This window comes from Megalops cyprinoides, chromosome 5, assembly GCF_013368585.1.
Source record: "Megalops cyprinoides isolate fMegCyp1 chromosome 5, fMegCyp1.pri, whole genome shotgun sequence".
NCBI lineage: Eukaryota > Metazoa > Chordata > Actinopteri > Elopiformes > Megalopidae > Megalops > Megalops cyprinoides.
Genome location: NC_050587.1, coordinates 30,096,531 through 30,116,260, shown reverse-complemented (window position 1 = coordinate 30,116,260; position 19,730 = coordinate 30,096,531). Strand labels below are relative to the sequence as shown.

Sequence of the window (19,730 nt, the reverse complement as noted above, 5' to 3'; positions counted from 1 at the left end):
AAGAAGGCAGCAGGAGCAACACCTGCTGGCCTGGAGAAAAAGTTTGCTGTCTTGAGACTTAGTCATACCAAGTCTTTTGCTTTCACTGAGCTCCCCACATGTTAACAAACACCAGCTCAGACAGTTCTTCCAGTTTATCCTGCACTTTCAGGACATAGAAGACTATGTTGGTCTGCTGAGCTCCTTGTCTGCACTCCCAGCTGTCTCTCAGGACATCCAAAGGGCCTGAACCTGATGCCCATAGAGCAATTCAAAAGATGAATACCCTGTGGATGCTTGCAGGACTTCCCTGTAAGCAAACATGACGTATGGCAGCCACTGGTCCCAGTCTGCCCCTGAGGCGGAGACAAACTTCCACAGCATTGTTTTCAATGTCTGGTTGAACCTTTCCACCAGACCGTCCATCTGGGGGTGGTAAGGGGTGGTCCTAAGGCCCTTAATACCAAGCAAGTCATAAATGTTCTTGAGAAATGTGGAGGTAAAATTTGTACCCTGCTCAGTTAAAATTTCTCTGGGGATCCCTACTGTAGAAAATAAGTTGCATAATCACACACTACCAGGATATAGCGATTTCCCGTCCTACTATGCTATAGCAGCCCCACTATGTCCATGGCAATGCAGCTGAATGGCTCATCAATTATAGGTAGCTGCACCAAAGGTGCCCTATTGCCCTTCCTACCTGACACTGTGAGTTGACATTCACTACAGGACTTACAGAACTGAACGACATCCTGATACATCCCAGGCCAATAAAAGCGGCAAGCAACACGCTCATACGTCTTTTGTTGCCCTATCTCCACCACCATCTGGCACTGACTTTTAGGGACAACCAACTGCTCACCCTCTTCATCAAATCTGTACAGCAAACCTTCTACCAATTTGAAACCTTCGGTTTTGCTGACACTCAATCCGCCCCCTAGTCCATTGGACCTAGCCTTTTCAAAATATGGCTGTAAGGAAACATCCTTACTCTGCAATTCACTAAAATTGTTAGGAGGTTGGTAATCAGAGACTATCACTGGAGCTGGAAAGGGATCTGATGGAGGAGTACCCTTAACTTTTGCTCTGCGCCTCTCCCTTTTAAATTTGTGTGCCTTAGTGACTAGAGGTTCAGAAAAAGGCAACTCATTCCAGCTCTGATCACTGATTTCCTCAGGTCTTTTAGCCTGGCTGCGAGTAGTAACATTACATGGCCTAGCCGCCTGCAGCAAATCTGTAAGCACAGGAAAATCTAGGCCTAGTACAACTGGGTAAGGTAATGTCTACAACACCCCCACTGTCATTAGGTAAAGCTGACCCTCTACTTCCAGCTTCACCTCAGCTCAAGGGTAACAACGCACATCACCATGGACACAGCGGATCCGAACAGACTCATCACAGCTAGCACTGCTCTGTAGTATGTCCTCCCTAACCAAGGTCTGAGTGAACCCATGTCAACTTAGACCTCTACGTTCTGCCCCGCTAAACCCACTGTGACAGTCACTACATCTTCCATGCTCTTCCCCCCAGAAGGTGTCAAACCTGGAAAATAGCAAAGATGGGCTTCTCTATCCCTGTGTTTCAGCAAAGGACAGTTCGGCTTAATGTGTCCAGCTTTCCCACATTCATAACAGAAAGACTGTTTAGGCCTATCAGGCTGTTTAGACTGCTTGGAAAATGACTGAGGTTGACCACGCCCAAGACCACCCCCAATTGGCTTACCCGTGACGGCTGGTGGAGTCGGCTCCCTTTCCCTTCCGAAGTGAGAAGTCTTGCACCCACGCCTTGCTGCCAGGTATGCTTCCGCCAGCTCCGCTGCCTGCCTTGGTGTGCTGGGGTTGTGCTGTTTGACCCAGATCCTCAAGTCCTCACTCAGCATGTCCATGAACTGCTCCAGCACAATCAGGTTGCCGATTTCTTCCTTGGAGCGTTTGCCTGGGTTGATCCATTTATCATAAAGGTCTTTCAGACGGAAGGACAACTCTCGAGGTGTCTCACCAGGCAAAATCCGTGTGGACCTGAAGCGTCTTCTGTAGGTGTCTTCATTAATCTCATATTTACTGAGTATGACCTCTTTGACTCTGTGATAGTCACACGACTCAGCAATGTCCATGGTCACAAAGGCCGCTCGTGCCTTACCTGTCAACAATGGGATCAGCCTAAGCACCCACTCTCTGTCAGGCCAAGCCCATGCAACAGCAATGCGTTCAAAGGTTGTTAAAAAATGTTCAATGTCCTCACCCTCTATGAAAGACTGCATCTTTGGGCCTTTCCATTGGCTGTGGAAAGGCTCCGTAGAAGCTGACGACAACAGCCTTGTCAGCGAGTCTCTGCTGAGCTCTGCTGGTGATGGGGCTGCCGCTGCCTGTGTCCGCTCCGCCCTCTCCTGCTGTACTTCCAGCTGAAGCTGGTTGAACTCGTGATGCATGGACTTCAGCTTTTGTTCCATGCGCTGCGTCTCCTGATCACGCAGCTCATCTCGCTGTCGCTGCTCCGACAAGAAGCTGCGCAGCATCCCACCAATGTCGTCCGTGGTTTCTGCAGGGTTCTGTGCAGGCCGGCTTCTGGTGCTCCTTGCCTGTAGTTCACCGCCGTCCGCACCCTGAAATTCCACTCCATCTTCGGCACCTTCAAGTGGCGGCTTCTTAGGTGGCATGTTTCTGGCACCCCCTGTGGCCACTGGTTCCCACTTCACTGCCACCAAATTGTCAAAAGGTAATGTGGCGTTGCGCTCGTAGGGGGGCAGTAAACCAGCCACAAAAGATATTTTTAAAAAAGTGCCAAAATTTATTAAAACACGTGATGAAAGCCAAAAAAAAACTAACTAAGGCAAACTCAAGCCTATGGCCCTACTCGCCCAAGTACTGGCATCGCAAGGTGACCAGACCAACACTTTTCTTCCTCTCACAGTCACTTGAGCCAAACCTAGCCCCTGTGAGAGACCCCCTGAAATGAAACTATCCTCCCTTTATATACACAGGTAATGGCCTCCATTGTGGCCTCCATTGCCCCCATGGCCAATCCAATGACCTCCTCCACATAATTACGATGAAAATTTAAACAAAGTAGGTAACAACAAAATTCAAAATATAAGCAAACCAGTCTGTCAGAATAAAGTCATACACAAAACTGTAATAACTCTGCATCTCCCCTTTACCATGAATACCAGCGCTCCGGTGCGCTTTAAGAAGCACTAAGCTGCCGCCGTGCGCCCTATGCGTGTGCCATTCCGCAGGAGATCAGAGGTGCGGACTGACGGCAAAATTTAAACTAACAATTACACGGTGCACACACTTAACATATTTTAACTCATATCTGCACACAAACACTCACATACACACACAACCATAATACAATTTCAAATACAATACACACAACTAAATAAACAAATTTCACATTTACACACCACCGTTACATTCATATACCACCGCTTGAAATTATATCATAAAACTCCGCTCTGCTTTTTACTGCAAGCCATTTTCTTGCAAATTAATTAACAACGACAACACATGTTAAATGGAATTACTGGTAAAACAGATGATGGTTAATGGACAAATGCACATGATATTATTGCAAACTGGGCCCAACTAACTTCATCACACCCACCCACTCTACTAACAGACAGGAGACAGGACAATCAAAATATGAGTCACTGTCCCACCCACTGTATTGCCACGGCAGACAGGATGGAGTGTGTAGGTCAGTGCCACGCCCACACTGCTGACAGACAGCAGACCGGACAGAGAGAGTGGATCAGTGTCCCGCCCACTCTGCTAAGAGACCAGCAAACACATCTACTAACAGCGGACTTATTTTACAAGACTGTCCAGCTTGAGTTGCTGGCACCTCATATGACTGATCCTGTGCCTTCTTTTGCGTTTATATTTACAAGACCGTCCGTGCAGTAAAACATGTGCACGAAGATTAGTAGTGTGAACCTGAGGGGGGGGTTCATCACAATGTTTATACATGGAGGATGGATGTGCAGGGAGCTTTTCAAATGTAATGCCAGATTAAAATCAGAGGGATAAGTGCAGACAAGGATGCCATAAACAAGACTGAATATCTACTGCATATTATTTGATTACATTACAGTTGCAGACGTTCTCATCCAGAGCAATTCAGAGAGCTTACAATTTTTACATGTAATCCATTTAAACAGCTGGATGCTTACTCAGGCAATCTGGGCTAGGTACCATGGTGAGGAGGAGAGTATGGAGGATGAAGGAAGGCAGAGAATGATATACTTACTTAGCTTTCTCAAAAAATGAACAAAAACAAAAATGCTACATGCTTAATGAATTACTCTCTACAAGCCACCTTTCTGGAAGCATCTGGGAACATTGTCACATCATCAAGGGGTAATAGGGTAAAAGCATCAGAATATAAATCGTGAGGAGGCACCAATGAGGCGAAACGATGTAGCGGGATGGCTGAGCCCAGCCAATGAGATGACACAAAAAGGACAAATAAAGATGAATAACAGTTTCAAAACTTCCTTTTAAAAGCTGAAAAAAAATCATTTGAGTGCTACAGGAAGTCCCTTCTGTGTCTTGTGAAGAGAATGTCACGATGGAGCCTCTCGTTGAGGTCAACGCCCACAGTGCCCTCATGGAACAAGGACACCCATGTGACCACAGGGACGACCAAGTGTGGGTCTCTGCAGCTAGTAAACATGGGGGAGCAGAACAAAATGCAAGCTCCTGGTGGTTTGTTTCAGAGGGAAACACGCCCCTTGCTAGCCCCTGCCCCAACAGAAGCTTTGATTGTTAATAACCTGACAAAACGTGAAGGAACGCGTGATGAAAACCGGAAGCCGGTGCACTAAAAGCGGGCAATTTGTCTTTGTCAACGCGTCCATTATGCATCACTGAGAAAGCCACAAAGCTGACCCGGGATCATCATTTACAGCATGAAACCTAGCGCTATGGAAAGATCGACTTTGGTAATGTGAGGCCCCTGAATGAAGACTAACGCTCCTTGATGCAGACGGACATATGCAGGGGAGCCTGAGAGTAAACGGCAGTGATTCGTAGGTCACCAGCCTAAACATCAATACCCTGTCCAATAGTGACACATCCCCTCCCATCATCTGGTATGCAGCATGCAACTGCTGTATTGCTTTTTACCTTACAGTCATCAACTTCAGCATTGTTACTCTGTACACATAGTGCCATTTCAAATTACAGCTAATGACAGAGTGGCGCACCACCACTGTGACTGTTTACTGTTAGACATGCCTGTGTTTTGTCCAATAACATGGTTCGTTTCATTTATATTTACACGATGGCTGTCATATGCGGGGCTGGTATTTTTTGTTTAAAAATATCCTGCTTTGTATGTGGGACTTTCACTGCTAGAATTTCTTCTGACCTCATACATGTCAAGGTTTTTCGTATGCCTCAGCTGTCCGTTTAACTGTTAATCTTACACCTCCTACGCTACTGTGTAGATAGCTTAGCCACTGTGGATCATTGTGCGCTAGGACTGCACATACCACAACAGCCCCATGTTTCCCTTGACGCCTCTGGCAACAAGCTGTGTAGACCCCCTTCTCACGTCCTCTCGCTACTGTTGACACAGCGATTCCATGGCTTGCGAAAACGAGAATCAAAACCTTTATCGATCAGACAAAACGACCCCTGCATAGCTCCAGGCGGGGGGTGCAACACTGAATCACACTGTGTTGTTAATAGCTAAATCCGTCCAAACTGCTGCGGCGCTGGCGGCGCTCGCTGCAGAACCCCGCCCAGTCCACGACCAGCTCTCTATTAGCAACGACAGAAGGAAAGGCGAGCGCCTGCACTCCTCCCCCACGCGCAGCTGAACCGGGAGCCAGGACACAGACCACCTATTTGCCAGTCTCTGCGCGGATGACTCCTGTGTTATTAGTTTGGAGAGGAGGGGAGGAAAGAGGAGTGGCGGTGTCTGGTTTCGGAAAATCACCCCCCCCCATGCTCCGTGGTCTGTGCTGAAAGAGAGAGACGGGGCTAATTGCAGCTTTGTCTTCCCTCTCAGGGAGATAGGCGGACTGGCACACTGGCAGCGTGTCTGCCCAGATTCGTGACCCACAGATCAGCGTGGAGCTGGTCCCATGGATAATGGGGGAGAGGTGGCAGACAGTCTCACCAGGAGCGGAGGATGCTGGGATAGGGTGGGGGTGGCGCACTTGTGTAACGGGGGTGTGGGGTGTTCTGTTGCACAATGGTGTTAAAGGGATGAGAGACCTGAGTTAACCCGAGGGGGAGCGGTCATGAAACGAGCAGGAAGTGGGCGTGTGCATGGGACTAGCCTCAGCCTCGTCACAGAATTTTTTAGAAAGAGCCAGCTCTGGCATTCTGTCTGCGCATCACTCTGGTTAACTTAGGAACAAGTGTACAAGTTCATTTTCTTTTAAAGTTCAGGCATCATATTGGTCTCATCCTAATGGCCGTATTTGAATATTATACTCAGGCTGAAAGCAAGTATGAGGAAAGCCTTGATCAGAATACAGTCCACACTCCCACATACGGGCGTGAACCGAGGCCTCTGGTCTCCATATATTCATATATGTAAACCCATGCCTTATCAGTGGGGACTTATTCGTGCTCATTTATTGATGTAGCTGTGGCGTGTCCTGTTGGTAACCTCCGATACAGCAGGTGGACTTAATGGGCTCAGATATACAGCTGCATTCACATGGGGTTCTCCATTTTCCGTCTGTCTGAGGGTTGTGCTGGCAGATGATGAGAGCTGTTGGGGATGGGCTCTTACTAATGTAATGGCTACTAGGATAGGGAGTGGGCTCAGATGTATGAGCCGTTTGCCTGTTATCCTGATCTGTTTACAGAATTACTACTTCCATCTGCAGGAAATGCTCCTGTTTAGGAAGCTGAGCTTGGAACTGTGCTCTACTTCTTTTCTTTAATGTATATCGATGTACATTTTACCAGTATTTGCCTTTTTCTGTTATGGACAACTTCTTTAATGTTAGAGCATACTTAACCTGTATTGGAAACCTTTATAAAATAAAGGTTTTGTTTGTTTGTTTTGACATTTTTGGGTCTACCATGTCCTTCCATATGCCTTCCTTGACTGTGAGCCTGTGTTACTCCTTTGACAGGGTGATAGAAACAGAGATTCTCTCAAAGTGGCTTCTCTCTGCCTGAGACAGAGAGGTTCCCTCTCATCAGTGCGTTATAATGGAGCGTAATCTGAGACACTGACATCTGACACTCAGCTGGATATTGCATATTGACCTGAGAAACCCGAGGCGTGTTGGTGAATTTTCAGCCAGCTCACATTGCCGTGACAGATGAACGGTGTCCGTCTCCCTGTGCGAGATGGAGCTGCAAGCCAGTGAAGATTAATTAAAGGGAAGGCTACCTCCTTCATTGAATTCTTTGGGGTTAGCACAGGGAATTCACTGGAGGCTACAGCAAGCACGCATTTCATTCCGGTGTCCCTTCCCACACACACACACACACACACACACACACACACATGCACCCTACATCACAGAAAGTGTTAATTTATCTATCATTTCAGCATTAAGTGGATTGATTAAGCCATCCTTTCACTGTAAGACAGTTTGGCAATTGAAAAATCATAAGTGGATCTGACTGAGGGGTAATCATGACTATCTGCTACAGAGGGAGGGAGGGAGGGAGGTATGTACTGTAGGTCAGCCAGATGCCTTTGACCTGACCCACCCAATCCCGAAAAAGACGGAAAACCTGCACTCACCGCCTCTCTTGGATGAGCGTGAGGACCTGGAGGAGGTGGACCACTGCTTGGTGAGCTCCGCCCGGGTCTGCAGGGTGTCGGCCCCGCCCGTGGGTGCCTCCTCAGCCTCGATGGAGCTGATGGCCTCCTTGGCGTCCTGGTCCTTGTCGGGGGTGGCGTCGGCGCCGTTGGCCTCGGTGGCCTCCTCCGCGCAGCTGAACTGGGCCATCTTCTGTGCCAGCATCAGCTGCGTCTCCAGCTCCAGCTGCCGGATGTCCTCGATGGTCAGGCCGTACCACTCGTCCTGCCAGCACCAGGCCTGCCGGTGGGCCCGCACCATCACCTTCCGCAGCCCTGGGGGGGGCAGAGGGGGAGGGGCCTGTTAAACACCTGCCTCATCATCCACATCCACCACGCCCCTCACGGATGTGAGGAGGAACGACTGAGGGGACGTGGTGGAGGGACAGGGCAGGCAAGTTGCAGCTGGGATCAAGACTTTTTGGGCCGGGTGCTGTCCCGTTTACTCTGACCAAGAGCACTGAGAGCCCAGGGCTCCGTAATCCCAGCAGGCCGCTTGTGGCAGCCATGGGAGACTGTGGCCAAGGGAAACGGACATGCACAGGGAACGCCGCATCCCCCAGTCAGTCCCACGGGCAAGGGCCGAGATGTGGCCGGCGACACGAGGCTACTCCAAACGGATCCGCTCACCCCCCTCCCCACTCCCCCCGGCACGAACGAGCGCAAATCGAGGGAAGAGATTAACAGATGCAGCGGAGAATTAAACAAATGCATGGATTTTCCGTCGGGCAGACAATGGGGAGCGGCTGTTCCCGGAGCGTGATCGTTCGTGGCCCGGTGCGTCGGCCGAGCCGGACCTCATTCAGGATGATAAACTCACTGCTGGGACCGCAATCAATAGCCTGCTTCTTCGATCGCGCGAAACGGGCTCCCAGGCTGTCGGGGGGAGTGGGGGAGTTGGGGGGGGCGGGGGGGGTTAGTCATGCAAACAGACACCATTTGTCAGTTCGCAGTGTCCTGCATCCACTCCGGCCACTCCTCCCTCTCTATCAGCGAGTGACAAATGATTCCAAATTCCATCCCGGCACAGCTCCGAGGGTGGTGTCGCAAGATCAATAGGCAGTCCAAGCTAATTATCTTTCCTATCCTAATGCATAATAAATTATACATAACAGCTTAAAAAAGGGTGACAACAACAGAGCCATAAAAAAGATGGGTAAACAGAAACTTTCAATATCTGGAAAGCACTAAAACGGGTAAGGAACAGAGGGGACGTGGAAAAAAAGGTGACAATCCAAACACGGGCAGCACACTGAGTGTTGGAGGTGGGCGTGGCACGGAGCTCTTAGCAACTCCGCCGAAGAGTAAATAAGCACTGCTACATCACTGTAATGGAAAAGATGAGGAGCCTGACAAGGAGCCGGCGCGAGGAAATTAATTCTGCCCACGGTCGTCCAGGGGCGGGATGCCTCCCCTGTTGTTGGTTTCCTCCAGAATTTGACACCATTAATGGGTTTTCATTAAGAGCTGGTTAATGATTACGGAGCCGGAGCCGGGCCTCCATATGGTCCCGTTTCCAGCGGACCGGGTGACACCTGCCGTCCGCCCACGCTCTGTGATAACACGGACCTCCCGAGATTTATAGAGCACACAATCACGGCAGGAGGATGATGGAAATCAGGGAGTTTCTACGGGCTGTTGGACGTCCCTGTCCTCAGCACCAGCTCCAATACTGGCAAGCATGATATTTTTGGGATAAAAGGAACACATGTGGGGAATGAAGACAAATTACTACACACACCTGTCCCAGTTATATTTGGCTGACACAGCATTTAAGTTTTCCTGACCTAGAAAAAATATATAGCTGTTATTGATCTGACTCCCTTTATATATTGGTCTTAACAGGACTGTACACTGACATTCAAAGCTGCCATAGTATGTCTGTTGAAACCAGTGCCAGAGATAACATGGGTTTCTGAGAGCTGGGCACTCCATATGAGCAGTGTCAACTAAACTTGCAAAGTGTCACTGTCCGAAAGGGTGCCCCTAGGGGTCAGTCTTTCCCCTGGTCCACCCCTGCACCCCCCTCCCCTCTCCAGTGTACGTACCTACGTCATGGATGAAGCGCTCAATCTTGGACTGCATGCCCCAGTAGCGGAACTCCACCTTGCACAGCTTGTAGGCGCACATGATGGGCATCTTGTCGGGGTTGTTGTTGAACTCCTCGATCCAGTCGTCTGTCAGCGGCCCCCGCTTGGTCTTCACCGACTTGTAGAGCTTTGGGTCCTCCTCGGCCAGGTACTCATGAGGGGGGATGGGGTCTTTCACAATGTCGATGGGATCTGCGCCAGGGGAAACACACGTATACAGATGCATATAAACACACACAAACACACACACACAAGAACTGAAATATGGGCCACCCACAAAAATCAAAAATCTCACATGTCTGTCAGGTTGGATTGATCCATAAACCTGCCTATTATACCTACTAATTCCAAAACCAGATTACACAGCATAGCTTATTTACAAGCTGGATTGTGTGTCTTAGTCAGGTCTGCTGCAGCAGTATGGCCCCGTGAGCTCTAAGCTCATGCTGTTGCCCCACACTGGCAGCCAGCGTGGAGCACAGAAAGCGAGGCAACAGGGTGTCATGCTGCCTGGTGGCCACTAGAGGTCCCTGCTGGAAGCCTGAAGGGCTGGGGAGGGAGGGGGCCGATTATGTAACAGGGCGATCGGGGCGCTTCCCCTGCAGAGACACTGGCTCAGCCCCGCCACCTTACCTGTCCCAGAGTGCATCTGGGCTCCCAAGCTGCCACAGTAAAGCCCCAGCTGTGACAGTCAGCTGTGACAGTCTCCTTGGGCAAAGGTGCCCACTGGGCGCATATTAAAAGAGCAGAGCTCGTCCAAATGACACAGATTAGTCACTGTGATGAGCACCACTCATTCAGGATGCTGCGCTGTGCTAATGTATCATTGCTCGTTGGTAGATATAATCTTTCTTTGTGTTTTGCAATGCAATTAGTCCCAGCTATTCTCTGCAGCAGGGAGTCACTACGAGACTGCCTTTAGCAGTGAGCCTTGAAGTACTTATCACACACTTGTGGTTAGCGGTAAAGCGTGCATGATGACCCGCCCTTGGGCCAAACTGCAGTCCCAGGGGGAGGATGCCCGAAGACCTCACCTAGCGTCCTCTGTCTCCTCTCCGCCGGCGACAGGTTGAAGACATCCACCTGGTTCCCTGTGTCGGGCTTGTAGTATGTCTCGATGTCGATGGAGAACTTCTCGACGAAAGGACAGGTGTACCTGTGGGGGGAGAGGACTGTCAGACGGCATCGCTGTGCTCCATGGAGGTGTGAAGAAGACAAGGCTGCCTATATTTATCCCGGCATCATGTGTATTTTGGGCAAGGGCGCATTTGTGCCTCTGATGTAATAAGGTGTACGCCGTTACACAACCTGAGCCGTGAAAATGCAATTCAGTTCTGGTCTGGTCAATAATAACAGAATGGCTGCCGAAGGGCTTTTATTTTCTACTGAGATGTGCTCTGTGAAAGTGCTCTGTGACTAATTGCTGCAAAGGACATTACAGCACATCCAGTCTGATTGCTTGCTTGATTAATTGACTTTTATTGACTTTGCATTAACTGAGTTTTATCTTTTAACTCCCTGAGGGGCAATGCTCATCCACATGTTTGGAGGCTTTGTGGATGGAGATGCAGGGTCATCCGGGGGTGAGTGCAGAGACACACTGTCTCTTCCTCTCCATCCTCTTTAAGCATCTGATGTGGCTGCTTCGAGTCTTTAGAAACTGATTCTAAATTAGAAGCACAATTTCACAGTAAATGACTGGGCTTAAGACTGGGGGAGGGCAAGCTGATCATAGATCGGTTGTAAAGGGCAGAAATGACCAAGAGGGCAGGGCCAGGTCCTGGGTGTGGCCAGTCTCTGACAGAGAAGAGGCTTCATGGACGTGAAGGCAGGGAAAAACATTTTCAGTCTTATCTCATTACATTATCATGAAAATATGATGATTTTGAAAGCATATGGCTGTGCAGGCACCTAAACTGAGGCCCTTAATTACATACAGCACACAAAACTCTGGGATTCAATCAATACAGAAATGGCACAAGAAGTTTTTTCCCTAAATTTGTCAATTAAGAAGCAGAAAAAAGGCCCACACCCTCAGTGATGGGGCATACTGTAGTATCCCAAAGCTGCCAATATGCTGACATTCCTCCGAAAAACTGAGAGGTGCAGTGAGGACACCAGTGTAGGCATGTTTGTCTGTGCACATCCACCCTAACCACCGTGTTTGGCAGGCAGCTGCAGCAGGAAGCTACGTTCAGAGAGTGAGTCACCCAAGAGGATCCACCACGGAGGGGCATGGGGGGTGGGCAGAGGGAGAGGAAGAGGGGAAAATCTAGCGGCCAGGGGAGAACTCGCAAGAGCGCCGTTTCGAAAGCCCTCATTAACGAGCCTGTTAGTGGCGCTCCAAATTCAATTCCTTCACAACAGAGCAAATTAGCTTTGGCCGGTCCCACACTGCTCATCTTGCCCTTGGGAAAAGACACAAACAGAGACCGCCGAACCCATTCCGGCTATGTTCCTTTCCCGTGATGTCGTTCTGCTTCATTCCACACAGAGACGGACTGGCCAACTGAAATGACACCACTCTGAAGTTACACACCGGTTTTATCATTCTGGTACCTCTTCATTGATTGCATCTGGCCACACCTCTGGCTACACTGCTGAACACTTTGTAAAGAGCTGATGAATTATAGAAACAAATTTCCACAGTGGGTCCCAGTACAGAGGTGAGCTGGGGAGCTGGAATAGTGTGGCGGGCAGTATAGCTTAAACAAGCTTTGACTCAGAGAGAGTGTAGAGCAATATAGGGCAACTATGAGCGAGGTAACGTGGGAGAGCTGAATGCTGGGTAATGTGGACAGGGTATGCCCAAGGGACCTGGCCGAGCGGTAACGCCATTGAGCAGCAGCAGCAGCAGCCTGGCTCCAGAGCCTCGGAGCAAAGGGAGCTGTCAGCCTGCCAGATGCCTTGATCAGGGCTGGCTGGGGAGTGGTTATCACCCTCTGATAAACCTGTCAGCAGCCACTCCCCGGTTTCTGATACCACCTGCGAGCAGAGGGCCCAGCGATGGGCCGGCGTGTCCTCTCTGTCAACATGAGCAGTCCACACACACACGGGCAAAATCAGAACATCACAGGCTGTGACTAATTACCAGTGCTACGTTAGACGCTCGCTGTTATGCAAACATACTCCTCCTCAATCAAACAAAACAATCCAGAGCATTCAAAAAATTTCCATGGCAGTCTTTATATATTTCACATCTGTTTTACATGTACTAAGTATATACACAATATGTCTTACATGTAATAAAACTGGGAAGACTATACAGTGTACCAGTGAGGTGAAATGTTGGGGCTATCCTGGATCTGTTTGTGGATCTCACTAATGCAAAATGGCCAGGTGCACTGCTGTTTTTTGGACCAGCTGTCTGGCCAGACCCTTGTCTCCTGGCAGGGGCCCAAGTTGGGTCAATCTTTAAGTCCTGAAGACTAGGATAATGGACTCATACACTTCACTCAGAAGCGAAGATCAATATCATTTTGTTAAAGTTTAATAATCAAGACAGCCCTCCCTAAGGTAAAGAGCAAACCTGGATCAACATGCAGTAAAGTAAAAAAAAAAGGTTATGGCCTCCAGCCCTCTAGAGGGCACTGTAGTCGTTCTTCTCACCGTGTGCGGGTGTAGGGGTAGGCGTTCCAGGACTCCTCCTCCACGCGCAGGGCAGCCTTGGGCAGGATGGAGCGGAACCAGCTGGGGATGTGCATGCCAATGTGGTAGACCTTGTGGGTGTACTGGCCCGAGCCGCCAGGCCCGTCCGTGTACGGCCGGTTCTCCAGGATCTCCACCCCGCTGCCCTCACCGCAGGTCTCCTCACGGCTCTTTTTCTGTGTAGCAGGGAAAGGACAGGGGTCTTAGGTCAGGACACCCACCTCTTCGCAATGTTTACATAGCTGAAAGTTTCAAATTACACCACCAAAATAAAGTCCACTTTCTCCCCTTCTTCACAAAATGTGCTTGTTTATTATTACATCTGAAGAGATTTATCATACCGCAGCTTATGTGCTAGTATATGTCTGCCTCTGATGTGATTTCAGTGGAACTCTTTTTTATAGCAACGAGCTGGAAAAAAATCAATACAAAATGGATTTTAAAAAGCATTTCACAACATGTTCTCATATCTGCAAAGGGAAGGCACTCTGATGTTGTAACTTGGCAGGGGCTCTTTACCAACAGTCCGCAGATGCCAGCTGAAAAACAGAAGTATACGCGTGGTAAGGACACCAGAGCGGCAGGTCTTGCCGCCACCCGTCTTTCCCAGGGAAACACTTAAAATTCTTGCACCGTTTCAGTAGCGCTGTGTCACGGGGGGGGGGGACTCGCACTGTAACCAGGAAGTCTGCATGCGCACGCGGAGACCCACACCCCTCTGCCACTGTTCTCTCTGCTTGCTGCAGACGCCAGAGAATGCGGTGTCACGCCAGCAATGTTTTATGTCACGGTGACTACCCGGTGACACTTTCCTGCTTACTCACGCCCGCGCGTGCAAGAAAGTGCTGAGGGAGGCAGATCCCGGTGCACAAAGTCTGCAGGATAAAAGAGACCTGATCAGAGGGCGGCCCGCGGAGGCAAGCTTACAAGTTTCAAGAAATCGTGCCCCCCCCCTTGCCCCCCCTACTCCTAACACCATATAAATGCCACAAACCCAGCTGATTGATTGCTTTTCATCAGCCGGTTTCCCGGAGAAATGATTTGGAGTCATTTGCTGCAGCGCACGGCGGCTGCAGCAATCGATAGCTTGGTGCAGTGATTACCATGCACCTCCTTCTGCCACGCTTTTTCGGGGGTGGGACAGCCTGGCCCACGGGAGGCACAGCTGGATGAGGGGCGCAGAGCCGCGTGTCTTAAATGCCCAGAGCGCCCGGCCCAAGCAACTGGGGAGCTGACCTTTTCAGATCTCTAGAAAAAAGAGTGGTATCTCAACACCACAGCACCTCCTCATTAGGAACATTCCGGTAGCTCCTGGCCTTATCCAAACCCAGTGAAAAACCTTACACTTACACACACTTACACACTTGCACACTTACAGCTCCCTTACCGTTGGGTTCTATAAAGAATGCACCACCACAGTGCCTCTTTTGAGAAGGTGGCCTTTGAGTCCAGGCCACTAGAATGTACCTAAAAAGGAGGACTTCTGTGGAGGGTGCGTACTGGTCAAAGCTGGAGAGGACCACAGGAGGAGAGGTGGGAGAAGACAGAGTATCATGTCTCGTGTGGCCTGCCCACAGGGTACCCTGGCAATGGTCAGAGACCAAGTGTGGTCACGCTTGAGATTAGATGACAGCGGTGAGGAGGTATATGAGGGTTTTCCAGTGGTACAGGAGGCAGTGTAACTACTTCCTCTCCCAGTGGTGTCCATGTTACCAGGCAGATCTATAGTCATGGAACCAGGGCTTCCCTGTAATTATTACCTTCCCAGAATGACAAACACAGGACAGATGGCTATACAGATCCTCTGAGGGACAGCCTTGAATTACCTTGGCAGAGAAACAGGCAGATGCAGCCTGATAAAAGGATATGGTGATTACTTCAAGGCTTTCACTAAGATGCGGTTTGTGCTATACAACAGTGAACATAGTAATATTTTCAGCAAATTACTGGCCACCATCAGCAGGGTTCAACCAGACATCCAGCATTCCAGCAATGCCAGAAGCAGGCACGATTAAGTAATTTATATGCAGTGACCATTCTACGGCTGACCTTTTCAGCCCCGGAGCTTGCATTTTGTTTTTTTGAGGACAGAACTGCGATCTAATGCTATGATCACAGTAGCCTTCCAAACAGATAAGGCCCAGCTATAACCTCTCACATTTTGAGAGGGACAGGAAATGGGAGAGGTCGTTAACCTGAGTTCAGAGAAGGGGCCTGTTCATGCGTGACCATGAAAGTGTGTCAGCATCCCTCCCTCATTCCTAAAAACGCAAAGCACAGGCCAAGAGGCGAAGTCTAGAGGTGAATTTTCCCAGATGATCCTTTTCTACCATTCCATTAAAGAAAACGAAAGAGAGAGAGAGAGAAGAAGAGAGAGAAGGTCTGCAAAATAGCTCCACTGACAGGGAGGGGTGGAAGAGTGAGGATAGAGAGACAGGGAGAGAGTGAAAGAGACAGGGAGGAGGACAACACAAAGAAAAGAGTATGGATTTCAAGCATGGTGTTGCACTTTAATAAAGGAGGAAGATCGATGAGGCTTCTTTTTCATTCATTCCCGGTGCACCATGGGAAAGCAACCTCACCAACCATCCCTGCCTTGTCATCAGCCTCATATAGATGAACAGACCCTCAGATGTCATTCTTCACACGCCCTGCAGTCTGGCAGGCATGCGAGTGTTCCATAAGCCTCTGGCCTGGGAGGCACTACCAGCGTGAATATTTAGCCTTAAAACATGCACTACATAATGTACACACAAATCACACAAATGTAAAACACCAAGACTATCTTCTCCAACTGACTCAACGTAACTTGTACTACAACCATCCAGCCACTTATAATTACCACCCAACGGCACACAGTAAACATTCTACAATTTTCATAGCATCATCAATGGTAAAGCAGACCCTCAGGGCCCCTTGCAAACAACACATCCTCTGTGTTTGAGTACGTACGACTTTACATTTAAGTCTTAGATTTCAGTTCTCTCATTCACTAAGGACACCACAGTGTGCACTTAATACAATGCACAGAGGAATACCCATTATTTAACAAAAGATGCCTACACATTCCTTTTGTGAAGAAGATAACTCACTGATACCTAATTAGGGATGATGTCTCAGAATTTAGTTAGCTTTCATGTGAGAATTTAGCTTTCAAGTTTCGCTTTTCCCAGATTATTACATTTTTTTCTGTTTTCAGGCTAACATCAGATAAGGGGAAGCTCATTACATAAAGTAGAAACACAAGAAAGCTTTGAAGTGAATTTGACATTAAGATGTGGATCACTCCACTGATTTATAGATGGGCTAGGTAGGGGAGGTCATGTTCTTGGCCACCACAAAAGAAAGTACAGGTGACAAGTAGGTTATCAATAGGTATTCATTGATGTCCAGAAGAGATTAAGGCTTTAATTGGGGAGGTGGACAGGCAGCACCTCTTGGCAAAGACATCGGCCCCAAGATAAGACACATAAAACAGAGAGGCCTCCAAATCAGACGCCTCCTCCACAGGCAATCACAGGCCTGTCTCTCGTGGTCAGACTAACACTGCAGCCGGGCTCCCAGCATGCATCGGGAGAGCTCCGCAGGACGGACAGCAGGGGTCTGGCAGGATGGGCCACATGTGCCGCCAGCCACCCCCCCCGCCTTTATTACACTAGGCAGGCAATTCATTAGCCCCCGGCCTGCTCTCAGCACCAGGCGGCCCGCGAGGACACACTGCAGGCCCCCAGAGCCACCCCCCCACCCCGCCTCCCGTTTCGGCAGAGGCGTGTTCCCACTCAGGCCCCAGCGACACGCCACTTCATTAGCCCGATGACAGCTGACACCGGCCCGGGGGCACTGGCCACCATCAATCCTGCCCACCTTCCAGGCGATTTATGCTTCCAGTGCAAGAAAGAAAGAGCAAGGCCGGATGAAATTAGAGGAGAGGGAAAAAAAAAAAAACTTTCGTCTCAGCGCCTCCTCGGTCTTATTTTTTTCTGGAGGGAAATTTAAGGAGCAAGTCCTGCATTCTGATGCCATCTTGGTCGAACGTCCTATCTCAGAAGTGCTGAGGTAATCCGGGTTAATTCTGCTGGCGCAGTGAGGCGAGTCTTCTTAGGCAGGGAGGTAGAAGGCGTTGGGGGCCTCCTCCATGACTGCATCCCTTCATGTTGCCACAATGGACCCTCCACTTTCATCTCTTCCTATATTCACAGCTAAACTTCAGTCACACAACTTGCAAAAAACGAGTTAAACGAGAGTTAAACTTAGACATGATGTCCAGGGGATCGTTATGTCATGAATATGACCAGGACATTTACCAAAACTTTTTTATCAGCAATGATAAAAGTTTTAAAACAAAGTGGGGGAAAAGTGCATCAAATGCGAGGTAAGTTAAGCACACAGAAGATGGATTTTGTCATTACAAAGCGTCAGCGAGGTTTTCCATCAGTTAAACTCAGTAATGCAGCCCGTTAGAGGAATGTGTTGGGAATGCTTTATGCGCAGAACTCTGCTGCTCTGGTCCGACAGCTCAGCGCTGTCTGCTCTGACTCGCTCACATCAAGACACTTATCACCGCTCCGCGGCAGAGAGACACCGCTGCGCTCCGGCATTAATTTACTCTGAGCCTCAGTTTGCGTTATCTCTGCAAATTACCCCATCACAATGATGAATTTGCAATTAACTATTAATTAGCGCAGGCCGCCCGACAAAAGGAGGCGGATGTGACGCCGTCCGGGAGGTTGCTGGGATCTTTGGCCCGCGGCAGCTGGGATGGAAGCGCTCTCTGCGGTGAGAGAAGGTGGCAACGGGGTCCGACTCGGGAATAAAGCGCTGTAGGACCCGGGCTCCATCTCGGCTGGAACGCGGCCTGCTTCTCCCTCCTCCTTATCTCCCGTGACACTTGAACGCCTGCCATTTTCTCTGGGACACCCTTGGACACCTGCCCAGCCCCCTCTCCTTATCGTCCTCGCTGAAGGAGGAGCAGTCAGAGAGAAAACCCGGCCCTATTTGGAGATGGAACCCTGCACGTGCTTTGAATGTTTAAAAAAAGGAAGCGTTCTCTTGCATTCTGGCACGCAGCGCCTTGTCCTGCGATGGCCTCCCGCTCCTTGGCGGATCCAGCGGGAGTGTACGTGCCTCCAGCTGGGATGACGAATCAGGGAGAGACGACGGCATGGGGTTGCCCCGGCGACACGGCCACACCAGCGACCCCCACCCCCTTGCTCCTGCACAGCAAACATTCAGTTACAGTGGGTGCCGCGCTCCTGCTGATGTCACCAGTCACCATGGTGCCCCGAGAGGCGCTCCGCCAGCATCTTTTCTGCTGCGATGCTACACAGGAGGAGCTGCTGGGGGCTTGTAGGCATGAACACAGTGGGAGAGAGCTCCGTGGAGGTGCAGAAAAATGCCTTTCTTGGTCCTGGCCCTATTCCTCAGGGTCACCCGTGGCTCAGTCTCACTGCTCAATCAACATGCACTGACACCTCAACAACCTCAAGCTCTAAGGCGGCAGGACACACTACACGCAACGCTGCTTCTGCTCGACCCCCCAGTCAGCTCTTAACAGTGCTCCGCAGCTTAATGCGAGCCCAGCAGATGTGATATTGCTGCTGAAGCCAAACCTCGTTTCAGCAACGCTGTCAGGACGTTACCCATCTGTCAGCTAGGGCACAAAAGGCACCTTCATTGGTATTTCAACCGAGTCTGAGAAAACGGGCTTGGCGTGTCCACTGTGCAGGTAGGCCACAGGAGCACTGTGAGCTCCACAGGGTTCAGAACCGTGCCACCTGTTTGGACCCTGCCTCCCCACACCGCTCACTGAAACAGCAGAGCCGCGGCAGGCGCCAGAGGAAATGGCCTTAATGTCATTAGAGAGGATCAGTACGCAAAAATGGCCTCGCCCCCGGGCTACTGGCAGCAGAAAGGAGCCTCGCCTGCCGCCATCGCAGGCCACAGTCCCGTCATCTCCACCAGGCCCAGATCCACTTAGTGCAATGTCACCTGTTCCGGACACGCAGGCCATTCGCCATTCCATTAAAATATCTCCAGTCGGGGCCGGTTTCCCCGCTGCCTGGCCCTGCAGCTCCAGACATCTGGAGGAAAATAACACCCGCAACAACAACAACAACAACAACAACAACAGCAGCGTCCCTGCGAGCGCTAGGTGCTTTGTAAAGCAATAACATTTGTCGTTAGCATAATCACCCGTAATCTCCTGGATTACTCCCTGGGTTTCATCATGGT

At 49.9% G+C, this 19,730-nt stretch overlaps 1 protein-coding gene across 5 annotated transcripts in view; it reads right to left on the bottom strand.

The window, feature by feature from the left end:
- LOC118777348 (membrane-associated phosphatidylinositol transfer protein 2-like) overlaps positions 1–19,730 on the bottom strand; it is a 46,895-nt gene that overhangs the window by 26,532 nt on the left and 633 nt on the right. For all 5 annotated transcript variants that reach the window (XM_036528163.1, XM_036528165.1, XM_036528164.1 and 2 more), the window contains exons 2-5: positions 13,461–13,675; positions 10,886–11,007; positions 9,810–10,043; positions 7,705–8,037 (exon numbers count right to left, since the gene is read on the bottom strand). In XM_036528163.1, the coding sequence (XP_036384056.1) occupies positions 7,705–8,037; positions 9,810–10,043; positions 10,886–11,007; positions 13,461–13,675 (904 nt within the window). The remainder of the gene's footprint in view (positions 1–7,704; positions 8,038–9,809; positions 10,044–10,885; positions 11,008–13,460; positions 13,676–19,730) is intronic.